General features: G+C 50.3%; 1 protein-coding gene across 10 annotated transcripts in view; it reads left to right on the plus strand.

Annotated features, from left to right (window-relative positions):
- Positions 1 to 12,154: 12,154 nt before the first annotated feature.
- The window catches only part of CELF5 (CUGBP Elav-like family member 5), a 40,517-nt gene continuing 25,695 nt past the window's right edge, over positions 12,155 to 26,976 (plus strand). For 2 of the 10 annotated variants that reach the window (XM_045589052.1, XM_036459822.2), the window contains exons 1-2: positions 12,159 to 12,553; positions 25,213 to 25,295. In XM_045589052.1, coding sequence (XP_045445008.1) covers positions 12,295 to 12,553; positions 25,213 to 25,295 — 342 coding nt within the window. In that variant the 5' untranslated portion in view covers positions 12,159 to 12,294. Of the gene's footprint in view, positions 12,554 to 25,212; positions 25,296 to 26,976 lie in introns of all 10 variants that reach the window. The other 8 variants (XM_036459819.2, XM_036459823.2, XM_036459824.2 and 5 more) reach the window with 7 other exon arrangements.

Genomic DNA, 26,976 nt, shown 5'->3' on the forward strand with positions numbered 1-26,976 from the left:
TCCTTGGGTTGTGGACCATAGCTCCGGTCTGCCTCCATAGTCCTATTGAGTGTCCTCTGGACGTGTGTGTGTCTAACATGGGTACTGTCATTGGATTCAGGGCCCACTCTATTCTAGTACAACCTCATCTCAACTAACTGCATCTGCAAAGGCCTTTTTTCCAAATAGGTTTCATTCTGAGGTTTCCAGGGTTATAAATTTGAGGGGACAGCATTCTGCCCAGTATGGGGGGAGGGGCACCAGGCTGTGTGGAGGCCCCCCCCACCCGCCAGCCCCAGCCCCTGGGAGCGTCCTGGCCTGGGCACAGCCTCTGGGACACTTGGTACAGGCTCCAGGTTTGTGGGGTGCGGTTGCTCCAGACATGGGGGAAGAGGGCTGGGCCATCTCTCCTCTCCCCTGCCGTCCCCCTTACTATGGCTGGAAGGTGACTTTGGCCTCATCATGAACTCTGATAAAAAAAAACAAAAAACAAAAACCCACATTTCAGAGGAAAGGCCAGCCCATTACCTTCTTATATTAACATAAGCTGATGTTTCCTTTTTTAAAATAACAAGTTCCACTGATTGTAACCAAGAAGACGAAAACCACCAATAGCCCAGCTGGCAAAGATGGCTGCCCTCATGCTCGTGTGTGTTCATCGTGTTTCCCAGTGTGTGTGGGTGTATGAGAATATAAGTACATGCAATCTCAGTTTTTAAGTAATTCTCTTTAAATAGCTCTTTGCAGACATAACGGGAATGCAGTGAGAGGGGCACACGGGCGCTTTGTCTCTAAAGATGTTATAAGATAGCAGTGAGCCAAGGCGGGGCTGCTGTCAGCTCACTAAAGCGCTAGAGAAAAGGAGGCCTTGGAGTCAGGGGTTAGCCCAGGACGAGCTGCCACTGCCCACTGCTCCCCCAGTGGCACCTGGAAGCCGTCACCACACTGAGGTGAACATTTCCCTGCTCCCTTCTGCAATCTCCCTGTGCCTACTTCCCAGGTGGCCACTGGTCATGTCACTACATATTGCCTCATTCAGCTGTGAAGTGTGAAGTCAACCAGTGTCTCCCTCCTTCCCCCCTCCCCCCATGGCCAGAACAAGAGTCCCTGTTCCAGCTACCCTGGGGCCGTGGTTCACTGGGGAATTGGGTAAAAGTAGCTGGGGGTGGACAGTGATGGCCGCCTGAGGTGATTTGGAGTGAAATCAGAATGGCAAGAAGGATTAAGCTGTGTGGAAATCCGGATTAGTGTCCTGACAGAGGGCACAGTCCATGCAAAGGCCCTGGGGCAGGATGGTGCTCAGTAAGTTAGAGGAACTGTGAGGAGGCCCGTGTGGCTGGAGGAGAGGCAGGCTACTGGTAGGATCTTGGTGAGGTGTTGGCATTTTATGCTGTGTGATGGGGAACAGGAGAGGGGGTAGCCCAAGGAGAGGAACATAGGCCTGACTTGTATTTGGAAAGGTCACTGGCTCCCCAAGGACATAAATGAAGATGAAATGAGATCAGGCCATGCGTGCCGGACGTGAGAGATTGTTCCTTGGGCTCCCTTGGTGCCCATGATCACCTTAAGTCCCCGTCAGCCCTGGGTGGCAGCAAACAGTTTGGCCAAAACCATCTTATGAGGAGGGTATTGTACCTTCCACTAGGACCCCACGGGGGTCCCAACCAGAGTCTTGGATGTCTTCCAGGGGTCTTTGTTTAAAAGACAATAAGACACAGCCGAAGCCGGTTTGGCTCAGTGGTAGAGCGTCGGTCTGTGGACTGGAGGGTCCCGGGTTCGATTCTGCTCAAGGGCATGTGCATTGGTTGTGGGCACATCCCTGGTGGAGGGTGTGCAGAGGGCAGCTGGTCGATGTTTCTCATCGACGTTTCTGCCTCTCTATCTCCCTCTCTGCAAAAAAATCAATAAAATATATTTTTTAAAAATCAATAAAATATATTTAAAAAAAGACAATAAGACATCATCTGTCTCTCCCCCATCTGCCCAAAAGTATAGCTCAGTGTCCATATCCTTGTCATTGTTTTTAAAATTCTTTAAAAAACAGTTGTCAATGATTTTAGAGAGAGGTAGGGGGAGAGAAAGAAACATTGATGTGAGAGAGAAACCGATCCGTTGCTTCCCATGCACACCCTGACCAGGGATATCAAACCTGCCACTGGGCATGCGTCCTGACGGGGAATAGAACCGGCAGCCCTTTGGTGCTGGGACAACACTCAGCCAACTGAGCCACAGGCCAGGGCTCCTTGTTCTTTAAAAACCGTGATTATGTACATATTTATGAATACACGGGACAATATTCAGCATTTTTTTTTCTGTATGGCTTAAGCACTTTATTTAGATAATATACTGTCCTTACCTTGCATTTTAATCTCTTTTTTAAAAACTTCTAAAACAGTTTTATGGACCACTAATCGAATACAATCAAAATAACAGATTCCCCAGTCACAAATTTTTCTTATAACTGTGGCTGAGATGCCCAGGAACTCTTGTTTATATCAGTTAGCCTGTAATAAACTGGTTTTATTGTATGTCATTTCGCTAAAGTCACAGAACTTATTGATTCACTAAGTGAGGACTTGACCACAATTTGTTACCAATTCAGAAGCTGAGGGACATTTAGGTTGTCTCCAAATTTCAGCTATTGCCAATAAGCTGCTATAAACATATAAATTGAATGTATGGACATTTGCTTTTTTTCTCTTGGGTAAATACCTAGGAGTGGAATGGTTGGGTCACATTCTGGGTTTCTACCTTTTTTCCGAAGATAATTGTGTCATTTTATGTTCCAGCCACCAGTACCTCCACATCCTTGCCAACATTCGGTGTGGCCAGTCTTTTACATTTTAGCCATTCTTATAGGTGAATAGTGATATCTTATTGTTTTAATTTGCATATTCATATTGACTGATGTTTTCATATTTGTATTTGTCATCCACGTCTTTGGTATGTTTTTGGTGACATGCCTGTTGAAAGCTTTTGCCCTTTGTTTATGAATTTTCTTAATTATTAAGTTTTGAGAACTTTTTTATATATACTAGATACAAGTCCTTTTTCAGCTATATCTTTGTAAATATTTTTTCCCAATGTGTGGTTTATCTTTGCATTGACTTAAGTATCTTTCAAAGAGCAAAAGTTATTAGTTTTTATCAAGTGCAGTATATCAATTTGTTCTGTTATGAATTATGCTTCTGGTGTCATGCTTAAGAAATTTTTTCCTAACCCAAGGTCACAAAGATTTCTTTGTTTACTTCTAAAAGTGTAATAGTTTTAAGTTTTATATTTTAATCTATGATCCACTTTGTGCTATTTTTAAAAATATGTTGCAGCCCTAACCAGTTTGGCTCAGTGGATAGAGCATCAGCCTGTGGACTGAAGGGTCCCAGGTTCGATTCCAGGCAAGGGCATGTACCTTGGTTGCAGGCACATCCCCAGTAGGGGGTGTGCAGGAGGCAGCTGATGGATGTTTCTCTCTCATCGATGTTTCTAACTCTTCCTCTCTGTAAAAAATCAATATATATATATATATATATATATATATATTTTTTGCAAAATACGGAACAAGTTTAGATTTTTACATATGAGGTCCAGTTGTTCTAGCACCATTTGTTGAAAAATACTAGCCTTTCTCCTCTGAATTGCCTTTGCACTTTTTTGAACATCAATTAGCCAATGTGTCTGGATCAATTTCTGGACTACATTCTATTCCATTGATCTATATATCTATCCTTTCACTAATGCCACACGTTTTCTTGATTTTTAGAGAGAGAGAGAGAGAAGAAGAGAAAGGGAGAAAGAGAGAGAGAAAGAGAGAGACATTGATGTGAGAGAGCAACATCAGTTGGCTGCCTCCTGTACGCACCCTACTGGGGATCAAGCCAGAAACCCGGGCACGTGCCTTTGACTGGGAATCAAACCGGCAACCTCCTGGTGCACAGGATGATGCCCAGACGATGAGCCACATCGGCCAGGGCAGTACCACAGTGTTTTGATCACTGTGGCTTTCTGAATAAGTCTTGAAATTTGGTAGTGTGAATCCTTCAACTTGGGTCTTTTTCAAAGTTGTTTTGACTATTCTAGGTCCTTTGCACTTCCATATGAATTTTGAAATCAGCCTGTCAATTGTGTGTGTGTGTGTGTGTTTTAAAAAGCCCTGGATTTTTTTTTTAAGCCTTAATTTTCATTGGGATTGCAAGGAATCCACAAATCAGTTTGAAATGAACTGACAGGTTACCAATTGCAATGGTTAATTTTCTGTGTTAACTTGACTAGGCTATGGTGCCCAGCTGTTTGGTCAAATATCAGTCTAGATGTTGCTTTAAATGCTTTTATGGGTTTCACTTACACATACACCAAGCCTTTCACTGCTGTACAGTAGTCCATCTTCAGAAGGGACCTTGAACTGTCCACCCAATCCTCTGCTGATGGGCACACTGCTCGTACCTAACTTCCCACCACCTTAACCCTTTATCGGTGAATCTTGGCACACGAAGAGGGAGTGTGTTTAACCCAAGGTTAGCAAACTGTCACCTGTGGCCTAGCCTGGCCCTCTGCCTGTTGTAAGTAAAGTTTTATTGGCACACCGCCACACCCACTCAGTTGTGTATCGTCTGTTGCTGTTTTTACACTGCAAGGGAAGGACTGATCCGTTGTAGCAGTGACTATGAAGATGGCCAAACCCCAGATGCTTACCACCTGGCTCTTCACAGGGAAACTCCACACCCTGGTTTTCCTTCTCTTTCCTAGTGGCCTTTGGCCACTGCTAGACCACATAACTGATCTCTTTTGCAATGGACACACTCTTGGCTTCTTTTGACATTTCAATCTCAGTTCTGATAGTTACTATGATTTTAACTCCTCTTTTGGCCTAAAAGATCCGGAGCAAATTGAACAAGAGCTTGGGGTGGAGCACCAGGAGAAATGTTCTGAGGGTTCTGCACAAGCTTCACCGTTGGCCCAAATTGCAAGGGCATCCTTGATCCATGCCCAGCTCCTGGAGACCTGAGACCCAGGGAAAAAGAAGGCAATAGTGATGCTTGCAGCTGGGGTCCAAGATAGATGCCAGCCCACAGCCTGGCAGCAAGACCACTGGGCTGAGAGTCAACTTATTTGATGGTTTTAAAGGGAGAAATTGGGTATGTTTCCCAACATTTCATTTTCTACCTTTTTATTTTGACACTAGAGGCCCAGTGCACAAAATTCGTACATGGGGGGCTCTCAGGGTGGTCCCTCAGCCTAGCCTGCACCCTCTCCCAGTCTGGGACCGTTTGGGAGATGTCCGGCTGGTAGTTGGACATCACTCTTTCAATCCGAGACCATTGGCTTCTAACTCCTCTTCCTGTCTGCCTGGTTGCCGCTAACCGCTTGCTTGCCTACCTGATTGCCCCTAACTGCCTGCCTGCCTGTCTGATCACCCCTAAGCACTCTGCCTTCCTGCCTGATCGCCCATAACCACCTCTGCCTCAGTCCCCTGCTGCTGCAGCTCTATCCAGGAGGATGTCCTAAAGGTGGTTGGTTTGTCTGGTCTAATTAGCATATTATGCTTTTATTAAAATTTCTAATTTATAGAAATAGAAGAACTTTCTAAACCCTTCATATACCCTGCAAATGGTAACTTTTTTACCAGTTTTATTTTGTTTTGTTTTTTCTGTCTCTTTCTGGATCTCTGTCTCCTTTCCCTCTGTCTCTCTCCACCCCTTCACTCCTCAATATTGCCAAAGAGTGTTTTTCTAAAATCCAAGGCAGTCTTCTCCCTCCTCACAGAACATCACCCAGACCAGAAAACTGACACCATACAATAGTTACAACAAATTATACACTTTACTCATATTAGCCTTTGTCCCCAACAGTGTTCTTCACAGTAAAGAACATTCCAGATCATGCACTGCATCAGGGGTAGGGGGTGGGGGTCCTGTCTTTCTAGCCATCTTTACCGTGGAATGGTTCCCTGTTTTCATGTCTCATGACCTTGTTAGGAGTCCTGGCCAGAACTTGGGTTTCCATACAATCGGGTTCAACCTATGCATTCTACAGGAGAGGAGGGTGGGCATACCACAGAATGAAGTATAAAAGCGGATGATGTGTACTCAGCAGGGTATTCCTAGGGTGTGAGCCCTAGTTTCATGAATAATGGGGTATCTATTGGCTCTCTCCACTGGAGTCACTATCTTCCCCCAATAAGCACATTATGGGGAGATACTTTCTTTAAAAAAAAAAATTATATATATATATATATATATATATATATATATATATATATATATATATATTTAATTGATTTCAGAGAGGAAGGGAGAGGGAGAGAGAGAATAAAACATCAGTGATTGATAAGAACAATCAGCTGCCTCCTGCCAGTGCCCTGACCAGGAATTGAGCCATGGCCTCTTGGTGCACAGGTGGAGGCCACACCGCTGGGCGTGGGGAGGTACGTTCAGGGGGTGCGAATAGCCTGTCCCTCCTCAGACTCACCCTCTGGTCCTCACAGTCACTGGCGAGTCCTGTGAAGCTGAGACCCCACAGGTGGTTGCCACGTGGGGATTTCTTCTTTCTGTCCCTTGTCTGGAGTACCTATCTGCTTCATTTCCAGTTTACAGAGGCTGAAGAGTCAGACAGGGGACCTATCTTGCTTAAGGTCTTGTGGCAAAAAGGAGGCAGAGTTGGTATTCAAACACAGTGTGTGTGTGTGTGTGTGTGTGTGTGTGTGTGTATGTTTTTTTTAACTTAATTGGGATATATTCACATACCATAAAATTAACCCTTTTAGGTATATCATTCGGTGGTTTCTTGACTTCTGTCTAGTTCCAGATCATTCCATTACTTCAAAAAGAAGTCTCATTCCCATCAGCAATTATCCCCACCCCCACCAGGCCCCCATCAACCACCTGTCTCTGTGGATTTGCCTGTTTTGGACATTTCACGTAAATAGAATCCTACAATATACGAACCCATGCAGCTTCGATTGCAAGTTATAGGAACACACTGGGGATGTTCATTCAGAAATGAGTTTGTTCTTTCATCCTAACGTTGGAAAAAGCACCCAAGTTCAATGTGGTGCACACTCAGCTCCAAGGATGATGAGACATCCACTCCTGTGTTTCCAGGGAGATAATTCATCAGCCCTCAGCACAGGTGTCCACTCCAGGTCCCACAGGCTGTGCCCTGAGGAGTGGAGCCACATCCAAGGACAGATGGGGGAAGGGTCCACAGCCCCTGAGAGTGGGGCACAACCAGATCCTGACAGGACTTTCCACCCCCCCGTCCCTTACAGGCTGGTGTAGGGGTGTCCACGCTGTGCCTTAGACCTCACACAACCCCACCCAGTTGCTGAGAGAGGGAGCAACAAGGGGTTGACCCAACGAGGAATCCTTTCCCATCGGAGAAACCTAGTGGTGGGGCCAGGGACCTGGGAGAATCCAGGCGGACTGGGGTTCCTGCAGGATGGAAGAGCAGCCCCTCCCAGGGGAGGGGAGCAGTGTGGATGGGGTGTGGCCACCAGAGGTCTCTCTGTTTTGCAGCTGTAGGTGTGTGAAGGCAGGAGGCATCTGGGGTAGGTGGGGACTGTGGGGTAGTATTCCCAGGGGACACATCTTGAGCCTTGGCAGGTGAGGGTGCTTCAACTTCTGAGAATATTCTAGAAGAGCTGTAGGTAGTTTGGGCAATGAGGGACTTGAGGGCACAGAGGGGCAGGGTCAAAGGGCATCAGGGTTGAGGGACCAGGAAGACATTCAGGCCAGCTGTGCAGAGACCACCAAAGAGCAGAGGTCCTGGCACAGGGCAGCTCCAGGCTGGGCCCCCTGCCCCTGCCCTTCCCAATACCCTGACCCCATTGCTGACCCTACTCAGCCCCCACGCAGAAAGCCAGGGTGTGGGCATAGGAGGGTGGGGATTGGAAGGACCTAGAAGAAAAGATCAGAGGCCATTTCTTGTCCCTTCCCAAGGGGCTCACTCCTTCCCACACCCACGACTTCTGAACTAAGAATCCTGCTGTGAAAAGCCAGACCGGGAGCATGGCGGGCATTCTCCCAGACCTTTGCCGCCTGACACCTGAAGGCTTGTTAGGAACTGCAGTCCCAGGCCCCCTCAGACCTGCTGGGCCAGGCTCTGCTTTCTTAGCAGGATGCCCAGGAGGACACACATGTTTGAGAGGTGCAAGGTGGACCCTGCTGACCCCCCCCCCCCCCCCCACTGAGGCAAGCGCCTTAGCTGTGCTCATCAGCAGCTCTTCCCGGAGGTCCTGCCCCAGGGGGACCTGGGAGATGTCTGGGGACATGTGTAGTTTTCATGACTGGGGATGCTCCTGGCGCCAAGTGGGTGGCCTGGGGTGCTGTTTACCCTCCACAGGTGGTTCCTCCATAAAGAACATTATGACCCCTAACTGTCCACCGTTTCCTTTTAATATTGACTTACTCTCCACCAACCAGATCTGAAATAGCATGGGTGACATGTACACATAAGGAACTATTTGATATTGAAATTGGGACTCAAAAGAACTGTTGGCCCAGAAAGGAACTCACTACAGACTGGTTCATTTGCCTCTCAGCATAACCATTATGGCTTGTCGCAGTTTAGGTTCTTACAAGGGTATTTCTTGGATCACATGATCTCACACACCTAGAGGAAATGATGAACAACATAAACTGAAGAACAAAAATAGACTCAGAGAACGAGAAACAGCGATCATACTCTCAAACCTCAGAGGGAAGGTAGGGGAGGGTGGAGGTAAGGGGAAGAGATCAACCAAAGGACTTGTGTGCATACATATGGGCCTGGCCAGTGGCCATGGACAACGGGGGGGTGAGGGCATATGTAGGGAGGGGTTTGGGATGGGAATGGGGGGATGGGGACAATTATGTGATACCATAATCAATAAAAAATATTAATAAATAATGTTGACTTACTCAAGCTCCTGTAAGCATTTTGAGAAACTCTCTTCTGGAAGATGAACCCCGGGGCAGGTGAATGAGGAAACAGGTTCAGGGAGCCAAGCGACTTCCGGGAAGCCTCCCAGCCCCTGGCTCCCACCCCAGGCTCTGCCCCCAGCCTCGGTGCTGCAGCCTCAGTAACAGCAGCCCAAGCCACGGGCCTCCTGCAACGATGCCCAGCTGACCAGGCTTCCTCTGGCTAATAACAAGTCAGAAAATCGGCCTCCTGGGTTCCAAGCAGACAGCCCTGGACGTTTTCTCTGCTGTGACCTATTCCCTGATACAGCTGAGGTGTATCAGCCGGTCAGGGAGTAAACTCCAGAAATGAGTATCACTGAGGAGGTGGAGTGCTGATTTACATTCCTGGAGGTCACTCTCAGGCTACACTGGGACCCTCCGTGCCTCGCCCCCAGTTTGTTTTGTGTGCTCAGTAAGAGTGTGAGAAATTCATCTTTGGCTCACGGGAGGGCTGGTGAGTTCTAGTTCTCATTCTTTTAGAATAAGATATGTTTTTATTGAGTTTGAGAGGAAGGAAGAGAGAAAGATAAACATCAGTGATGAGAATCATTGATTGGCTGCCTCCTGCACACCCCACACTGGGGATTGAGCCCACAACCTGCCCCACGCGACCGGAAATGGAATCATGTCCTCCTGGTTCATAGGTTCATTGGGCCACACTGGCCGGACTATTTTTATTCTTTTTAATGACTCTCCAGCATATCAGAGGCTCACAGGGCTTCGAGCATCCTGATTGGGTCTCCATGGAGACCGAACCTGTCTTGGCCCAGCTCCACCAGCCCAGCCTGGGGCTGCAAGCTGAGAATCAGGGACCAGGAGTGGCTCTGCTCCTCACCTAAACCTGGCATCCAGCTCCCATCTGGGATGGGCAGGTGGCTGCCTGTAACAGTCATGACAGCCATTTATTGAGCACTAAGGATGTCCTAGGTCTATGCTAAGCCTCACCTATGAATTCATCAAATCCACCCTGAAGCCAAGGGCTACATCCTATTCTCTCTCTAGTCTCATTTGGCAAATAAAGAAACCAAGGCTTGGCTGCCTAGAGTGTGGGAAAGAGTGTGGGCTGGTGGCAGTGTGCTGTGCTCTGGGGTCAGGCTGGCTAGGTTCAAATCCTAGAACTCTCACTGTGCAACCTTGCAAAAGTGACTTGGGCCTTAGTTTGCCTCTCTGTAATGTGGGTATAGAACAGTATTTACCTTTTAATGGTTGCTAGGAGGAATGGACAGGGACCAGGGTGAGCTCACCTGAGGAGCAAAGTTTAAGGGGGCACCAAAAAACATAGTCATCATGGTAAAGGATATTTAATTTAATTTATTTATATATATTATTATTTTTTAAATCTTCACCCAAGCATATTTTTCCCCATTGATTTTTAGAGAGAGTAGAAGGGAGAGAGGAGGGAGGAGAGAGAAAGATAGAAACATTGATGTGAAAGAGACACATTAATTGGTTGTCTTCCACATGTGCCCCGGGACAGGGATCAAACCTGAGCTCCTTCGGTCCCCAGGCCAACACTCTAACCACTGAGCAAACAGTCCAAGGCAAGATAAAGAGTATTTCAATGCAATTTTTTTAAAAATATATTTTTATTGATTTCAGAGAGGACAGGAGAGGGAGAGATAGAAACATCAATGATGAGAGAGAATTCTTGGTTGGCTGCCACCTGAATTTCCCCCTCCCATTGGGGGTTGAACCCACAACTCAAGCATGTGCCCTGATAGGGAATTGAACCATGACCTCCTGGTTCATAGATTGACGCTCAATTACTGAGCTATGCTGGCTAGGCTAATGCAGTATTTTTTTAAAACTAAAATTAATATTCCCCAAGTTCATGATGAATAAAATGTCAACATTTTAAATGGACAGAATCAGTATTACTGAATTTTCCTTTGGCTCAGCACTGCATTGTTACTGATTTTGTCTTTGTTTTAAAATAAAGAAAAGCAATTAAAGTTAAATTCAGAATTGGTAGACTGCCCCCCCCCCCCATACCCTTGCTCAGTCGGCACTTTCCTGTTAGAGTCTCCTTGAAGTCCCTCTAACCTGCCAGGATGCTTCCTTGCACTTGCTGCCCCAGTCTCATCTCAGCTCCCAGTCCAAGCTCTGCTATCAGCCTTCCCTGAGTTTGCCTCCTAAAGGCTTCCCTCCACCCATTCAGCTGCTCCTTTCATTGTGTTTTTTCATGGTGCAAGCGTATCTTGTTTATTTACTTGTAACCACCCCAGGGTTTGTTATGTGGATTGAATGAGTTTGTGCATGTCAAGAACTTAGCCCAGAGCCAGGTGCCTAGAAAGAGCTCTGCACTTTATCGGTAACATATAAATATACAATATATTACACTTAAATTACATTAAATGGTTATAAATATTATGGAGGGGAAAGGAAGCCTGAGAAATGAGGTGACGGTGGCTGGACAATTTTAGGTAGAATGGACAGAGAAAGTGTTGAGGGGTTGAAGGAGAAAGCCGTGCACCATTTGGGGGAGGGGTATTCAGGCGGAGGGCACGGCTTGTGCCACGTCTCTAGGGCAGGGTGGTGCCTGGTGTGTTGGAGGAAAGGCCAGGAGGTCCCTGTGGCTGGAGCAAGTGAGCAAGGGGGAGAGAGGGAGGAGGCGAGGGTAGGGAGGGGTCTGGGGCAGGCTGTGAAGGACATTGGGGGCTGCCCAGAGGACTTTGTCTTAATTTTAGGACATTCTTGGAGAGTTTTAAGCATGGTGTCCATAGAGTTCTTTGCCCAAATGCATCAATATCTTGTGAACTTATTTTGAACACTGTGTGCTCATAGCAAGTGTGACAAAGATGCTAGTCCTGGTTGTTGATGTAGCAAACACGATTCCTATATATGTTCAGTAAGTTATCAACTTAAAAGTGCTGAGCACAGGGCCTGTGTTATCAGAACTTGTTCTTTCGTTGTTATTGATGAGTTGTGGTCTCAAAAGTGGCAAGAACAGCCCAGCTAAGGAGAAGCTCTACTTTTAGTGATTTTTCCTGTTGTTATCAGTTGAAGGAGCCAGTGACACCTGGAAGTCAGGTCTGTGCTGCTCGAAGCCCCGCCGTCGCCCACCCAGAAGGCGGGGTTTGCGGGGGCCCGTGGCCTCAATCACCCAACTGGACTGGGCTCCAGAACACGGGATGTGGATTGAGGGGTGAGGAGGGCAGAATGCGCGGGCTGGCTACGCGCGCGCTGGCCTCCAGGGGCCGCTGCGGAGGCGCCCTTTTGTGGTCCTGATGCTGGAGCGAGCGGGCGCGGAGGAGGGAGGAGGGCGCGGGGACCGGGCGGGAGGGAGGCGGGAGGCGGCGTCCGTCGTTGTAGCTGTGAGTCCGCCCGCCGCCCGCCGCCGCCGGCTCGGTCCCGCGCCCGCCGCCCGCCTTCGCCCGTCATGGCCCGCCTCACGGAGAGCGAGGCGCGCCGGCAGCAGCAGCAGCTCCTGCAGCCGCGGCCCTCGCCGGTGGGCAGCAGCGGGCCCGAGCCCCCCGGGGGGCAGCCCGACGGCATGAAGGACCTGGACGCCATCAAGCTCTTCGTGGGCCAGATCCCACGCAACCTGGACGAGAAGGACCTCAAGCCGCTGTTCGAGCAGTTCGGCCGCATTTATGAGCTCACGGTGCTCAAAGACCCTTACACGGGCATGCACAAAGGTGGGCGCCCCGGCCCCCTCCCTCCCTCCCTTCTCTCCACCCCACCTTCCGGCATCTCCTCTCCCCCAGCCCTCCCCCCCGCCCCCCCCCTGCTCCCAACCACCTCCCTCCACTTGCCTCTGCCACGGCATCATTTCTCCCCCCTTCCACCCACCCTCTCCTCCTCCCTCTGGGGGTGCAGCTGACAGATCCGATCTGGCCCCCTCCCCTCCTCCGCCCCCTCTCCCTCCCTCTCCACCTTCCGGCATCCTCTCTCTCTCTCTCTCTCTCTCTCTCTCTCTCCCTTTCTCTACTCTCCCATCTCCCTTTACCTCCCATACTCCACCCCCCAAGCATCTCTCTCTCTCTCCCCTCCCGTTCCCCCTAACCCCCACCCTTCCTCCCTCCCTCACCCACTCTTTCCTGCCCCTTTGCTGGGGGAGCTGCCTGAATACCACCACCTCTCCCCGCTCCCCCCATTCATTCGGCCTCCCCAGGCCCCGTCGGGGAACTTTGCGCCTCTGGACTCCATTGCTTTGGCCATTTTCACAAAGCCAGGCCGGTGGGCAGGGCCAGCTGGCCTCCGGGACATACGGATGCCCAGGACCCCGGGCTAATCGGTAACTACAAAGAAAGCAAGAGGGGGGTGGGGGGCGCAGGGAGCCGAGCCAGGCTGAGGGGGGACCACCAGCCTCCAGCGGCTCAAATGCTACCGTTACCCTCCCCCCTGCCCACCCTCTCTGTTTGGATCAGCAACCCCCTTCCATCTCTCTGCCCTCCCCCCCCCCTGCCTCCACCTTTGGCTCAAGTTAAAACTAGCCGATCCGTTAGCAATGTGTTGAGGTCTGAGGCCAATGATGATGAGTCCGGGCTGTCCATCTGGCAGAGCTCAGATCCTGGGGTGGACAGGGGCGGTGTGGGCGGCCTGCAAATCCAGCGGGGAGGCAGGCTGGGTGGGGGGGACTGCCCGCCTCCCTCCTACCTGATTCTCTCTCTGGTGGCGTGCTGGGCACAGGTGCCAGGGACTGTGGCCCTAGCCCTGGACTCTGATCATAAGCACAGTCTCAGCCGAGGCGGTGCTGAAGGCTCTTCTGTTGGCTGTTGGGGGCTGGGGTTGGAGATGGCAAAGGCTTGCATGGAATACTGGTGGCAAGATCCTGGAGGGACCTTAGGGGTGGGCCAGCGCCCATGACCTATTTCAGAATCATTTATCTCCATCCTCCCCTCGGTGTTTCAGCATGGCAATCATTAATACATGTTTGTTGAATGAATGAATGAATGAATGAATGAGAGTCTGGTAGGATGGAGTCCAGGCCTGTCATTTTAGCTAGACCTCAGCTGATACCCTACACCCTTAACCCCCCCACACCCTTAACCTTTATTGGACTCTGTCATCACAAAAAGAAGGGGGCCTGAGAAATCTAACTGTGGCCTAGGAGGACAGAGGGCTCACTCTTGCCCACGAATCCAGCTCAGGAACCCACAGCTCTCCAGAGGGCTCTGACTTCATTGCTTTGGTCATTTTCTGGCATGTCTGAAGAGCCCATTTCTAGAAAAATTCTGATGGGAATCAGGGGGTGCCCATGTGGCCCCCTGAATGTTGTGCTGGAAGGCTGCTGGCGAGCTCTGGGGCAGGGAAGCAAATGGGCTGCAGAGGCGCCCCCTCCTCATTTTCAGATTTCCCCTGGGAACCCTCTCCCCAAGCGAGAAGAGATAGACGAGAGGATGGAGCCACAGCCCAGGTTCACCTGGGCCAGAGCCTCAGTTTCCCCTCTGTTAACAAAGCAGGGCCCCATGAATGTGGGGTTGGTTTTTTTCTGGCTGGAGAATGTTGAGATGGCGGGGGGAGGGGCGTTCAGGGTCTTTCCCATTTCCCATCTTTCCTTGGAAGCTTAAAATTAGGAAGCAGGGTGTCCATGACACTCAGTCCTCATCCTCCTCTTCACAGGGCCCTGGGCCAATCTGAGCCCTGGATGTAGGGCCTGAGGGTAACAAGAGGGTGGGGGGCTTTCTCTCCTCTCTGCCCTCACCCAGCACCATCAGGTCAAGAACAGATCCCCCTCCTGGTCCCACCTGGTCCTGGGCTGGAGGGACCTCACTGTGGGAGGCAAGCTGGAGGTGGGGGTGTCCTGAGTGCCAACAGCTGGGATGGAGGCCTGTGTGGCCTCTGGCCAGTGGCTTCCCCTCTCGGGGCCTCAAGCAAAGGGAAGTGGATTGATGAATGGGATGAGGGGGGAGGGGAAGACCAGGTACCTCCCAGAGAACACAGCTGGTGTCATTTCCGGAGAACCAACTGCCATCTAACTCCTCCACGTGGCCTAGGAGTGCGGCAGGTGTGAGGGGTCTGGGCCCAGTGGTGGAGAGAAGCTCCCCTTTCGCCCAGCCTTCTGGGCCCCTGGATGCTGGGAGAATCCCATGAGGCTGGGCATCAGGTCAGCTGAAAGGGCCAGAATGACGTTAAGTCAGAACATCCATTGAGGTCACCGTGCCCCCCACCCTCCAGCATTGTCATTATCCTCACGACCGTCTCGTCCTTCCGTCCACATTCAGGCTCCTGTTGGATCTCTCCCTGAGGGAGATTGTGAGCACCACCACCCAGCCAGGAGCTCAGGCCAGGAACTGAGGGCTGGACTAGGCTCGCAGTGGCCAGTGTCCAGCCATCAGCTCCTTCCAGTAGCCTGATGGTCGACAGCCACCAACCCCCCTCGCTCTGAGGGGGCTGGGTGCCTGTAGGAGCCCTGAGGTGTCCCTCTTCCTTAATCAGGGCTGAATATTAATGCCCGTCCTGGCGATAGGGTTTGCCGGCCGCTGCCTTGTGGCCCCCCCTTTATGGTAATCACATATGCATTTGCATGTTAATGACAATATTTATCTTAAAATGGAGGTTGTGAGGGGGGCCGGTGTAGTATGGGGGTTTAGGGGGGCCTGTGGTTTCCATGGGAGCACCAGCTGCTCTGCTCGGTGGCGGAAGGGGAGGCTGGAGCACGCTGAGCTCAGAGGCGTGAGATTCCGAGTGTGACGTGCCAGCCCCAGGGAGACAGCGGGCTGGGCTGCTGGCAGGCACCGCCTGGGGAGGGGGACGGAGGGAGGAGTCCTTTCCCTGTGGCATCGCAGGGCGCAGTGGCTGGGGGAGGGGGCTGAGCAGAAGCCACCGGGACTGGCCATGTGGCTTTGAGGCAAGTGGGCTGCTCTGTGCCTCTGTTTCCCCAGCTGCCCACTCTTCATTGATTTAACAGGCTTTTATGAGGCCCCTGGGGCCTTACAAGGTGAATCTCTTCTGCCCTCCTTCAGGCAGAGGACATTAAGGGAGCACCTACTGTGTGGCCCTATTTGAGCACAGCTGGAATTTCACGCGCACGGGAATCTCTATGGGAGTGAGCAATACGTGAATCCATTACTACACGTAGGACTATTGAGCACTTGCTGTGTGCCAGGCCTGGTACACAATGTTGGACACAACAGACAGATGCCCCCCGCAGACCCCTCCTCGGGTCAGAACCAGTCTGGTGGGAGGGGGGCGGGACACAGAGTTGATGTCAAGGCTGTGATGGCAGAAACACACACCTGTAGGGAGAACCTAGAGGAGGCTCTGCCCTCGAATGTGTGGAGGGCAAGAGGACTTCCTGGAGGCGGCGGCCAGTGTGGGAGAGCAGTTAAGAGCTTAACAGTAAGATGGGTCGGCTTCTCTGCATCTTCCCGGCTATGTGGGCTCGGCGGGCACCTTGGTCTCTCCAAGCCCCAGCTTTGTCACCGATGGAACTGAGAGGCCAGAGTTGCCTCGCATCTCAGGGCAGTTGGGGAAGGTGAGGATGGGATGGCAGTTAACGCTTTTGGCACAGAGTTCATGCTTGGCCAGTGGCAGTTGGGCGTATTACGAGATTAAGCCGAGACCTGAAGTGTAAGGAAGATCTGGTGAGGGAGGAAGATATTCCTGGTGGAGAGAACAGCATGCACAAAGGCCCAGAGGCACACTGATTCTGGTGGCTTCAGGTGGGGAGGATGGAGCTTTTGTCCTGGTGGGAGAGGAGCAAAGGGCCTTTGGAGCCCCAGAGCCCCCTTCTGATGTGGGGCTTACGTAGCAAGTCTCTTCTGAGAAGTTCTGCCATTAGAGTTGGACTCAGGAGTTATCTCGGAAATAGGGTTGAGGGAACTGGATAGGGAAACAGGAAATCCTGCTGCATGGAAGATGGGCATTTTAACTGGGGCTTTGAAGGATTAATAAGAGCTTGTCAAGTGGAGAAAACATTTCATTTATTTGTTAACAGAAGTACTTAGTGTTCTGGGCCCTATGATGAGTGTGAAATATAGGAGCGAGTCAGCTAGATGGATGTTTCCGTCCTTATGGATATGGGCAGAAGGAACTGGGTTTGCAAAGTCCTGGAGGTATGAAGGGGCCCAGCTGAAGTTGAGGAGGAGTTAAGTGAGACACAGGAGATGAGGCCAGAGGATCAGCATGGACTGGACCCTGAAGAGCCTTTGATGCTAAACTGAGCTTGGATTCTCTCCTGAGGGCACTTGGGAGCCATGAAAGAATTTAGAGCAGTGGAGGATCTCAGTTAGTCCTGCATGGAAAGGGAGTTTTATGTCTTATTACCCTCCAGTGCCACCACCAGCCTCTCACCAGCCTCCCAGCCTTATTCAGAATATGCCCATTTCCTGCACACCTGCATGGATAAAATGGAGGTCCACATAATGTAGGAAGAGAGGAATATAAGGGAACAGAATGTGTTCCGGTTGCAGTGGTTCTTAGAGAACCAGGTTCCCCTCTTCCACATGCATCAGGTGAGGAATTTGGGCTCAGAGAGGGCCAACACCCAGCACCAAGTCACACAGCAATAGAGCCAGGCATCCCACCTCCCAGCCTGTGCCTGGCCACTTGGGAAGAATGATAGAGGAGGCAGAGAAAGAGATGTGATTGTGAGATGTAGACTCATGATGAAAGCTTTCCGGGAGGCTGGCTGTTCTGGGAATGAAGGGAACCAAGGCCAGAGGGAGGGGCTGCTGGATCTGGGAGACACTGACATAGCAATGGTCCTGTTGGTTGGGAGTGATTGTTACTGAGGCATAAGCTCTCTGAGGACAGGGACTGCGACTTGTTTGGGTAAGTCATTGCTCTAGGGTCAATGGATAAGTGATAGATGGATGGACAGGTGGAGAAACGGATGGATGGATGGATGGATGGATGGATGGATGAGTACATGGATGGATGGATGAGTAGATGGATGGATGGATGGATGGATGGATGGATGAGTACATGGATGGATGGATGGATGGATGTGTAGATAAGTAGATGGTCAGATGGATGGATGTGTGCAAGGATGGGTGAATCACTGGTGACTAAAATCCTGGGAGGAGTTAAGATGGCTGTGGGCAAGAGATCTGGGAAGGGGATCCAGAAGAGCCCTGAAAAGTCCCAACATGGGAGGCTGGGGCAGTGGAGAAGGAGGCAAGGGAGGCTAAGGAGTGGCAGCCAGGGAGGTAAAAGGTCAGGCAAGAAATGGTGCACCCAGTGGAGGGGTCAAGGAACATGATTCCTGAGCCTGGAGCCTTGCCCTCTTGGACGGGAACGGATATGTTTATAAGTGGGGGGAGGGACAGTGAATAGGGGAGAGGGCCCATCAGCCCATTGCTCTTAGTGAGGTGGGTGATGGTCTCAGATTGAGAGGAGGAAAGAAGGAAGAGGGGGAGAGGGTGGCCAGGGGCAGGCACGTGATGGAGAGTGGCCCCAAAGCAGAAGGCAGGATCTCCTATAATCATTAATAGATAGTGTTATGACTGCTCTTTTATGAATGAGAAAGTGGGGCTCAGTGATGCTAAGTGGCTGGTCCAAAGTCATTGGACCCAGATTAGCCACTAGATCACAGAGCTGAGATTAAGGACCAAGAATGTGAGGTGCCGTGCGCAGGGGCTCGGGATCAAAGAGATTTGAGATGGGGGTTCACACAATGAGTTATGGTTAGGGTCGTGGCTGGGGAGAGAAGATGTTGGGGATCAAAGAGAAGGTGAACAAGCCTATCTTTCCTGCCTCTGTTTCCCCAGCAAAGCTGGCACACAGCAGGTGCTCAGAAAATGTTGTCTGGTGGGGGGAAGGAGGAATAAAAATGAACCAAATGTGGTCACTGCCCTCAAGGAAGTGGTCTTGATATTAGAGGATCAGTTTGGAAACAAAATAAATTCAGTCAGTTAGTCAACAAGCATTTATTGAGCACCTACTGCATGCCTGGCATTATTTAGGTCCTGGAGGCCTGCATTGAACAAAACACATAAAAACTCCACTCCTAATGGAAGCTACAGTTCAGCGGGGCAGACAGAGCTAAACAAATAGAATATATGGCATGTGAGATGGTGATAAGGGCACTGGGAAATAAAGAACAGGATGGGAGATGGTTTAGGGCTCAAGGAAGGTTTTGCTAAGGAGGTAACATTTGAGCCAATACCTGAAGGAGATGAGAGTGAACCATGAAAAGGTTTGGGGAAGTACATTTGAGAACAGCATGTGCAAAGGTCATGGGCAGGACCATGCTTGAAGTGGCAGAGGAGTAGTGAGGAGGCCGATGTGCCTGGAGCAGAGTAATCAGGGGAGTAAGAGAGGAGGCGAGGGTGGGACGTGGAAGAGGCAGGTTGTGCAGGGTCGTGTGGGCTTCAGGGAGGACTTGGGCTTTTACCCTGAAGGAGGTGGGATCCCTGGAGGGCTGTGGGCAGAGGGGGACAGAACCTAACTCAGGTGCTCACAGTCACCCACTGGTGGCTGCTGTAGGGAATACAGATTGGGGGCCAGGATAGAAGCTGGGGCACCAGGGCAGAAGCAACTGCCCTGTCCAGGTGGGAGATGATGGGGATGGACCAGGATTGAAGCCATTATTAGTGGCCAAATTCTACTGAGCACACTCTGTGTGCTGGGCCCTGGAGGCATGTCAGTGACTGGACACTCACTGTCGCCACTCTTGGCATGCCCACAGTCCTTTGTGGGCCAATAACACCTGACTAGGCAGTTACAGCATGACTGAGTGGAGAGGGGGACACAGGCACAGGAGAAGCCCGTGAGGTACCTCACCCAACATCGGTTGGGGTGGTGAGGCTTACCAGAGGGGGTGGGGGTGACTGAGTTGAGGAGAAATGAGCCAAAGACTGTCCGTCAGTGAGAGGCTGAGCATGGGTGTGCTGGACATGGCTAGCCAGGGTCAGTCTCCAAGGAAGTGACAAAAATCCCAGACTTATGCATAAGAATAAGCATTATAAATAGTAAGAAGGAAAAACTATCCTTTTCTTTTCATTCTAAAACATTTTTAGGCCATTCAATCAGCGTAACAAGCTTTAGCAACTTAAGCAACCCAGGGTGCTGTGGTTTTCTGAAACTCAGAAACCTCTGGCTCCTGTTGCTCTGTGACATTGGGCAGATGACTCAATGGCTGGTGTCTCAGTTTCCCCATCTGTAAAATGGGGATAATAATAGTACCATTATCTTTGTCTAGTCTGAGGATTCAGAGGACTGATATGGGTGGCATGCCCCCATCAGATGCCTGGTGCTCAGTGGAAGTTGACTATTGTTGTTACAATTTCAACACGAAATCGCTAAAGAACAGATCTCAGAGCAGAGAGCAGAGGATCTTGGCATGAGGAGGGACCCTAAGGTTTCTCCTTGTGGAGCCATTGCTTGCTTAGCTTCAGGGATGGGGAGCCCTCTCCTTATAAGGAGATCCATGATGAGGCATGTCTAGTTACTTACTGTATTAGGAAATTTTATTTTTCAAACATATTTTTATTGATTTCAGAGGAAGGGAGAGGGAGAGAGAGAAACATCAATGATGAGAAAGAATCATTGACTGGCTGCCTCCTGCACACCCCCTACTGGGGATTGAGCCTGCAACCCGGTCATGTGCCCGAATTAGAATCAAACCATGACCTCCTGGTCCATAGGTTGATGCTCAACTACTGAGCCACACCAGCTGGGCAGGAAACTTTCATACATGGAGGAAATCTCTTGTCTCCCATGACCCCCCCCCCCCCCGCATTGGTGCAACTCTGCCCTTGGTTTTCAAGGGATCTGTGGGGACTGACCCTCCCAAGATCAGCTCTGGTTCTAGCTTTGAAAATGGAGGCGGGTGTAAAAGGAACCATATAATTGTCAAGTGCTCAGCATTCTGGCTGTCAGTTGTTGCAGGGTGGGCTGCCCTCTCTACCTGCCCCACTGATCAGCTAACCCCTCAGGGTTCAGCCAGTTTGGGGAGGGGCTGCTTGACTCCTAGCCCAGGCTCCACGTCATCAATGGGGCCGATGTGTGGTGTGGGTGTGGCCAGGGCTGGCATCAGAGGGAGAAGCTTCACCCAGTGTGGGCACTGGATGAGCTGTGTTTTCTCTCAAAGGGAGGTTGGAAGTCTGAAATCAAGGTGTCAGCTGAGTTGGTTCCTTCTGAGACTGAGAGGGAGGATCCAAGCCAGGCCCCACTCCCAGCCTTAGTGTTGCTGTCAGTCCTTCCTGCCCCTTGATTGAGGATATCACCCAAGTTCTGCCTTCGTGTCCACATGGCCTTCTCCCTGTGTGCACGCCTTCGTGTCCAGACTTCCTCCCTCTTATGAAGATACACGTTGTGTTATATTAGGACTCACTAATCCAGCATGACCTCATCTTCACTAATTCCATCTGCCATGACTCTACTTCTGAGTGAGATCACATTCTGAGGTCCTGGCAGTCAGGACAGCAACAGATGAATTGGGGGCTAGGGAAGCGTTTCAACCCTATCAGGAACTGAATGCCGAGGCTCTATATATCTAGAAAGGGGTAAACACACATTTCACCAACTAGAAAAGAAAAACGAAGAGTCCCAGGAGAGACTGGGCCAAGAGAATTGGGAGCCATTTCAGCACCAGGGACAGCGACACGCGATTGGGTTATTCCTTCCTCCTGCAGCAAGACTCAGAGGCTGGAGACATGGAAGGTTGCTCTGGTCCCTCCCTTCCAGGGTGAGACCACTGCATGTTCTGCAGGCGGGGCTCCACAGGCAAGGAAGGCCCCAAGGAGGAAGAGTGCTGCCCCTAATTTTGCATCCGTTGCAGCCTGATTTCTTGCCAGCCATGCCTAATTTCTCTCAGGTTTTAGGGCTAGCTATAATATTTTGTTGTTACTCCCCAACCGAGAATACTTTTTCCCACTGCTTTTTAGAGAGGATGGGAGGGAGGGGGGAAAGAGGAGGGAGAGAGAAAGAAAAAGATGTGAGGGAGACGTATCACTTGGTTGCTTGCCACACGTGCCCTGACGATGGCTGGGGATTGAATCTGCAACCCAGATACGTGCCCTTGACCAGGAATTGAACCCGTGACCCCTCAGTGAGCAGGCTGATGCTCTGACAACTAGGCAGTACCAGCCAGGACAGGGCTAGGTATTTTAACTCCTATCATCTCCCTGAAGACATTTGGGGATTAAATTCAAAATATAGAAACACACACAGAGGGGGGGAAAATAACAGAAAGATAGATTATGTACTGAGAGATGTTTGCATCACACAGAAACAAAACCAGATAAACACACAATATATATAAGGAACCTCTAAAAAACAACAAGTTGCCTAGGGTCATTAATCCAGGAATGTACATTAAAATCTCAATGAAATATAGTGGCACACTCACCACTAACACCTAAAAGGCTGGAAAACCCGAGTTAATGAGAAAGAAGCACTAATAAGATTTAAAGACCCCTTTGGTGGGAGTATATGTGGGTGCAACCACTTTGGAAAACTGTTTGAAATAATCTATTAAAGCTAAACATATACCAACCTTATAACCAGCAATCCCATTCCTGGATCTGCCTTTGTGCATCAAAAAATACATATGTGAGAATGATCCATGACAGCTTTATTCACGATAGCCCCAAACAGTGAACAGCCTAAGTGCCATCCACCCACAGGACAATGGATAACCATTTGTGACATATTAATAGGATAAAATATTGCACAGAAATAGAAAGGAATTGATCCCCGAGACACACAGCATCCACAGCTGAGCGGAAGAAACCAGACACAAAAGTGGACATGCACTGTGATTTCATTTACATACATTCAACATGGGAAGCCCTCAACTACAATGATGAGCGACGCATGAGGTGTGGGAAACCACAATGAAAGCATGATCTGGTTATCACAAGGGCCAGGGTCGCAGCCACTTCTTGGAAGATTGTCATAGGGTGAGTTGAACGTGGGGCTTCTGGTGGCTTCCATGTTCTATTTCTGGGTCTGTGAGATGACCACATGACTTCATAATTATTTAATTGCACCCTTACAGATGCTGCCCTTTGTGGGGGAGGAGGTTTGTAATGTATACCAATTACAATTTTTTACGGTGGTAAAATTTACCATTTGACAGTGTATACCTCAGTGGCATCACCCACATTCACGTTGTTGTGCACCCATCACCACCATCCATCTCCAGGACTCTTTTCATCTTGCAAAACTGAAACTCTTGTACCCGGTTTCCCCCACCCCCAGCAAAACTGCATTTAATACTAATGCTTCATCCCCATTACACACTAATTCTCCATCCTCACCCACAACCCCTGGCATGCACCATCTACTTCATGTCTCTATGGATGTGACTCCTCATAAAATGAAATCATACGCTCACTGAGCACAAGGTCCCTAGGTTCATCATGTTGTAGCATGGCTCAGAAGTTCTTTCTTTTGTAAGGCCGAATAATATTCTGTTGTACATATAGGGTATTCCAAAAGTGTGTACACATACTTTGAATAATTATAAAGGCAGTGCTTATTAAAATACATTGCATTTTCAACATTGAGCTATTAGCTGTTAAAGGGTATATATATTTTTTGGGGGGACACCTGTATATCCCACATTTTGTTTATCCATTCATCTGTTGATATCTGGGTGCTTCTACCTTTTGGCTATTGTGAATAATACTGCTGTGAGCATGTGTGTACAAATATCTCTTTTGAGTCCCTGCTTTCAATTCTTTTGGGTATGTACCCAGAATTGCTGGATCATATGGTAGTTCTACATTTAACTTTTTTGAGGCCCTGCCAAACTGTTCCCACAGCGGCTGTACCATTTTACATTTACAAATGTTTCTTAAAATGCTAGCGCCTGTCTTCAGCTCTGCCTGGTGCCCTCTCCCCAGAGCTCCAAGAGATGTCTCAGGCTTGGGGCAGACACTCCTCCCCACCACCCAGCCCAGCTGGTGGGAGCAGCCACTGTGGTCAGCATCGCCTGGCAGACACAGCTTTAATTAGCTCCTGCCTGGAGCAGAAGTGGGCACCCAGAGCTGTTGCCGAGAGCTCTGCATGGGCAGTCAGGAGTGAAGGGAAGCAGAGAGACAGGGACCATGAGGGGAAAAGCTGGGGCTGGGGGACACAGGGTCCAACGATGGTCTCATTTCACAGGCAGTGAAAACAAGGACCACAGAAGCGAGGCAACGCCCAGCTCTGGGCCCAGACATCGGAGTCCATCCCAGGGGTCTTTCACCTGCCTGCAACCCACACCCCGTCTTCTGCAAACATCTTTCAAAATATCTTTGATCTCATTGGTCTTTCTCTGGGCATTTCTTTCTCCTTGCTTCTCTTTGTCTCTGGCTCTGGCTCAATGTTTCTTGCTCTGTGACTCTCAACACCTGGCAGCCCCGCCCCAACCCAGGATGTTGCCCAATCACACGCTGGCTTTGGGCACCTTCAGGGCCTCTCCTGATTGGCTCTGCTCTTTGCCGCTGAACCACACACCCTCTGGAGCTTGGGCCCCCTTGGTGGGTCCATCAGAAGGCACTCTCGGACCATTCTCTTTGGGAGAAACTGAGGCAAAGACTGGGCAGGCCCCATCCAAGACCACAGTGCTGGGGCCTCTCCCCATCGTCCTCTCCCTACAGGCCAGCAGCTCTGCCCACTCCCTGACCCCGCTTGGCCAGCCGCTGTCCTAAGAGGCTCTTCATCGTGTCAGCCACGGACTCCGTTAGCATCTGGGTCTCCTCTCTTCCCTTCCCTGCTTCACTCTTTGGGAAGTGGAGGGGGCTGAACCACTGCTCCTGCATCCTCCCTCCCTCCACCACTCCCTCTCTGCCCCCAGCAAAAGGTGACTTCGGTTCGGGGACCTCTTTATTAACTTTTAATTGTAGTAAAATACACAATATAAAATCTACCATTTTAACGTGTTTTTCTCCTTTCCCCCCAGTTGTTTTACTGTAGTAAAATACACATCATGTTAAATTCACCATCTTAACCATTGTTAAGTGTGCAGTTCAGTGGCATGAAGTGCATCCACATTGCTGTACAACGATCACCACCATCCTCCTCTCGGCCTTCTCATCTTTCCAAATTGAAACTCTGTCCCCACTAAACATGAACTCTTTATCCACCTCCCCCAGCCCCTGACAAGGTCTACTGTCTGTCTATATGGAGTGGACTCCCTGGGGACTTCTTATAGGGAGAACTCTACAACATTTGCCCGTTTGTGCCTGGCTTACTTCACTGAGCAAAATGTCCTCAAGGTCCATCCGTGTCATTATTTACCTTTTTAAAAGAATGAATACTATCCCACTATGTGGATGGCTCACCCTGTTTGTCCATTTATCCATCCATGGACACTTGGGTGGTTTCTGCCTGTTGGCTGCTGTGAACTATGCTGCTGTGAATGAGCAATGGGTGTACAGCATCCTTTCCTCCTAACACTCCCTCCTCTCCCCTCCAGGCTGTGCCTTCCTCACTTACTGTGCCAGGGACTCTGCCATCAAAGCTCAGACTGCTCTGCACGAACAGAAGACCTTGCCCGGGGTGAGTCTGGATGCTGTCTGGGGCGGGGGGAGCACGGAAGGGTGGCTCTCAGCCTGGGGAAGGCCAAGGCCCTTCTTGGGATCAGCAGTGTTTTGACTCAGAAAGAGGTATAAGATTCAGAGGGTCAGAAATGATCACCGGAGTGAGCATTTATTGAGTGCCTACTGCATATTGGGCCCAAGTATCACACCAGAGTGGTGATGTGTGGTGGGTCATGCAGGTGGCACTGGTTGAGGGTGTGAGTGTAGTTGGCCTGAGACCTGAAGATGAGGAAGCATTAGCAGGCAGCGGGAGCAGCATGTGCCAAGGCCCTGAGTCAGGACTGTGCCTCGTGTGTTAAAGGGACATCGAAGCAAATAGAGCTTCAGCCCCATGATTCGGGGGTTGCTTGGGCAGGATTTCCATCCCAAAGGGAGGTGGGCCCAGGCTCTGTACCTGCCAGGTCTCTCTCTCAGCCCTGTCCCCTTTGGGTGGGCAGAGGTCCCCTGAGCCAGGTGAGCCTGGACTCCAGGCAGCACCTCCTGACGGAAAGTGAAGAAACCACAGTGAGATTCGTGGCTCTGGGGGTGGGCCTTGCCATTCTCTCTGGAATTCTCAGAGACCCTTCAGCATCAGAAGCATTCAGGAACTGCTTGGGGCACCTGTATCCATCAACGCTGGGATCAGGAAGTCCGGGGTGTGCCAGCCCCATGGGTTGCAGATAAACCAGGTGGTGAGGGAAGGCCTCTCTGAGGAGGCAACCTGATGACCTGAGGGAGGGAGGGGCCTGTCTGCCATCCATGGTAGGGACACAGCCAGTACAGAGGCCTCGAGGCTGGACCAAACTCGGTGCCTTTGAGGAGCATCGAGAAGACGAGCAGAGTGAGCCATGGAGTGAGGCGGAGGGTGGAAGGGGGACGGGGAAGACGAAGGGACGGGACTCCGTGAGGAGTTTGGGTTTCATTCCAAGGGAAGCTGGGGCCATGGGAGGGTGGCAAGCAGGGGAATGACCTGGTTTGATTTCAATTTTCAAAACCCTCCTTCCAACTACTGGAATCCTGGGGCTGCTTAACAACGCACCACAAGCCATGACGCTTGAAGCAGCGAAAATATATTGTCTCACAGTTCTGTGGGCCAGAAATCGGAAATCAAGGTGACAGCAGGCTGCCCTCCCTCTGGGAGAATCCTTTCTATGACTCTCCGGCTTCTGCTGGCTGCCAGAAGCTCCTTGGCTTGTAGACTCATTACTCCAGTCATTCCTGCCCCCATCCCAGGGCCTTCTCCTCTGTGTCTCCATCTCTCCGATGTCCCCTGCCTTTCTCTCATAAGGACACCTGTCATCAGATTTAGGGCTTACCATTCATCCAGGATGAACTCATCTCCAGAGCTGTTATTTAATTCCATTCATCAAGACCCCTTTTCCAAATAAGGTCTCATTTTATTATGATTATTTTTTGTTAAAAAACACTTTTATTGATTTCAGAGAGCAAGGGAGAGGGAGAGATAGATAGAAAATCAGTGATCGAGCCCACAACCCGGGCATGTGCCCTTGACCAGAATAGATCCCAGGACCCTTCAGTCCATAGGTCGATGCTCTCTTCGGCTAGGGCCAAATAAGGTCTCATTTTATTCCCAGGTTCTGGAGGTTAGGATTTGGGTATATTTTAGGAGGACCATCATTCAACCGCTAGAGAAGGTTGGC

This window comes from Pipistrellus kuhlii, unplaced genomic scaffold, assembly GCF_014108245.1.
Source record: "Pipistrellus kuhlii isolate mPipKuh1 unplaced genomic scaffold, mPipKuh1.p scaffold_m20_p_30, whole genome shotgun sequence".
Taxonomy (NCBI): Eukaryota; Metazoa; Chordata; class Mammalia; order Chiroptera; family Vespertilionidae; genus Pipistrellus; species Pipistrellus kuhlii.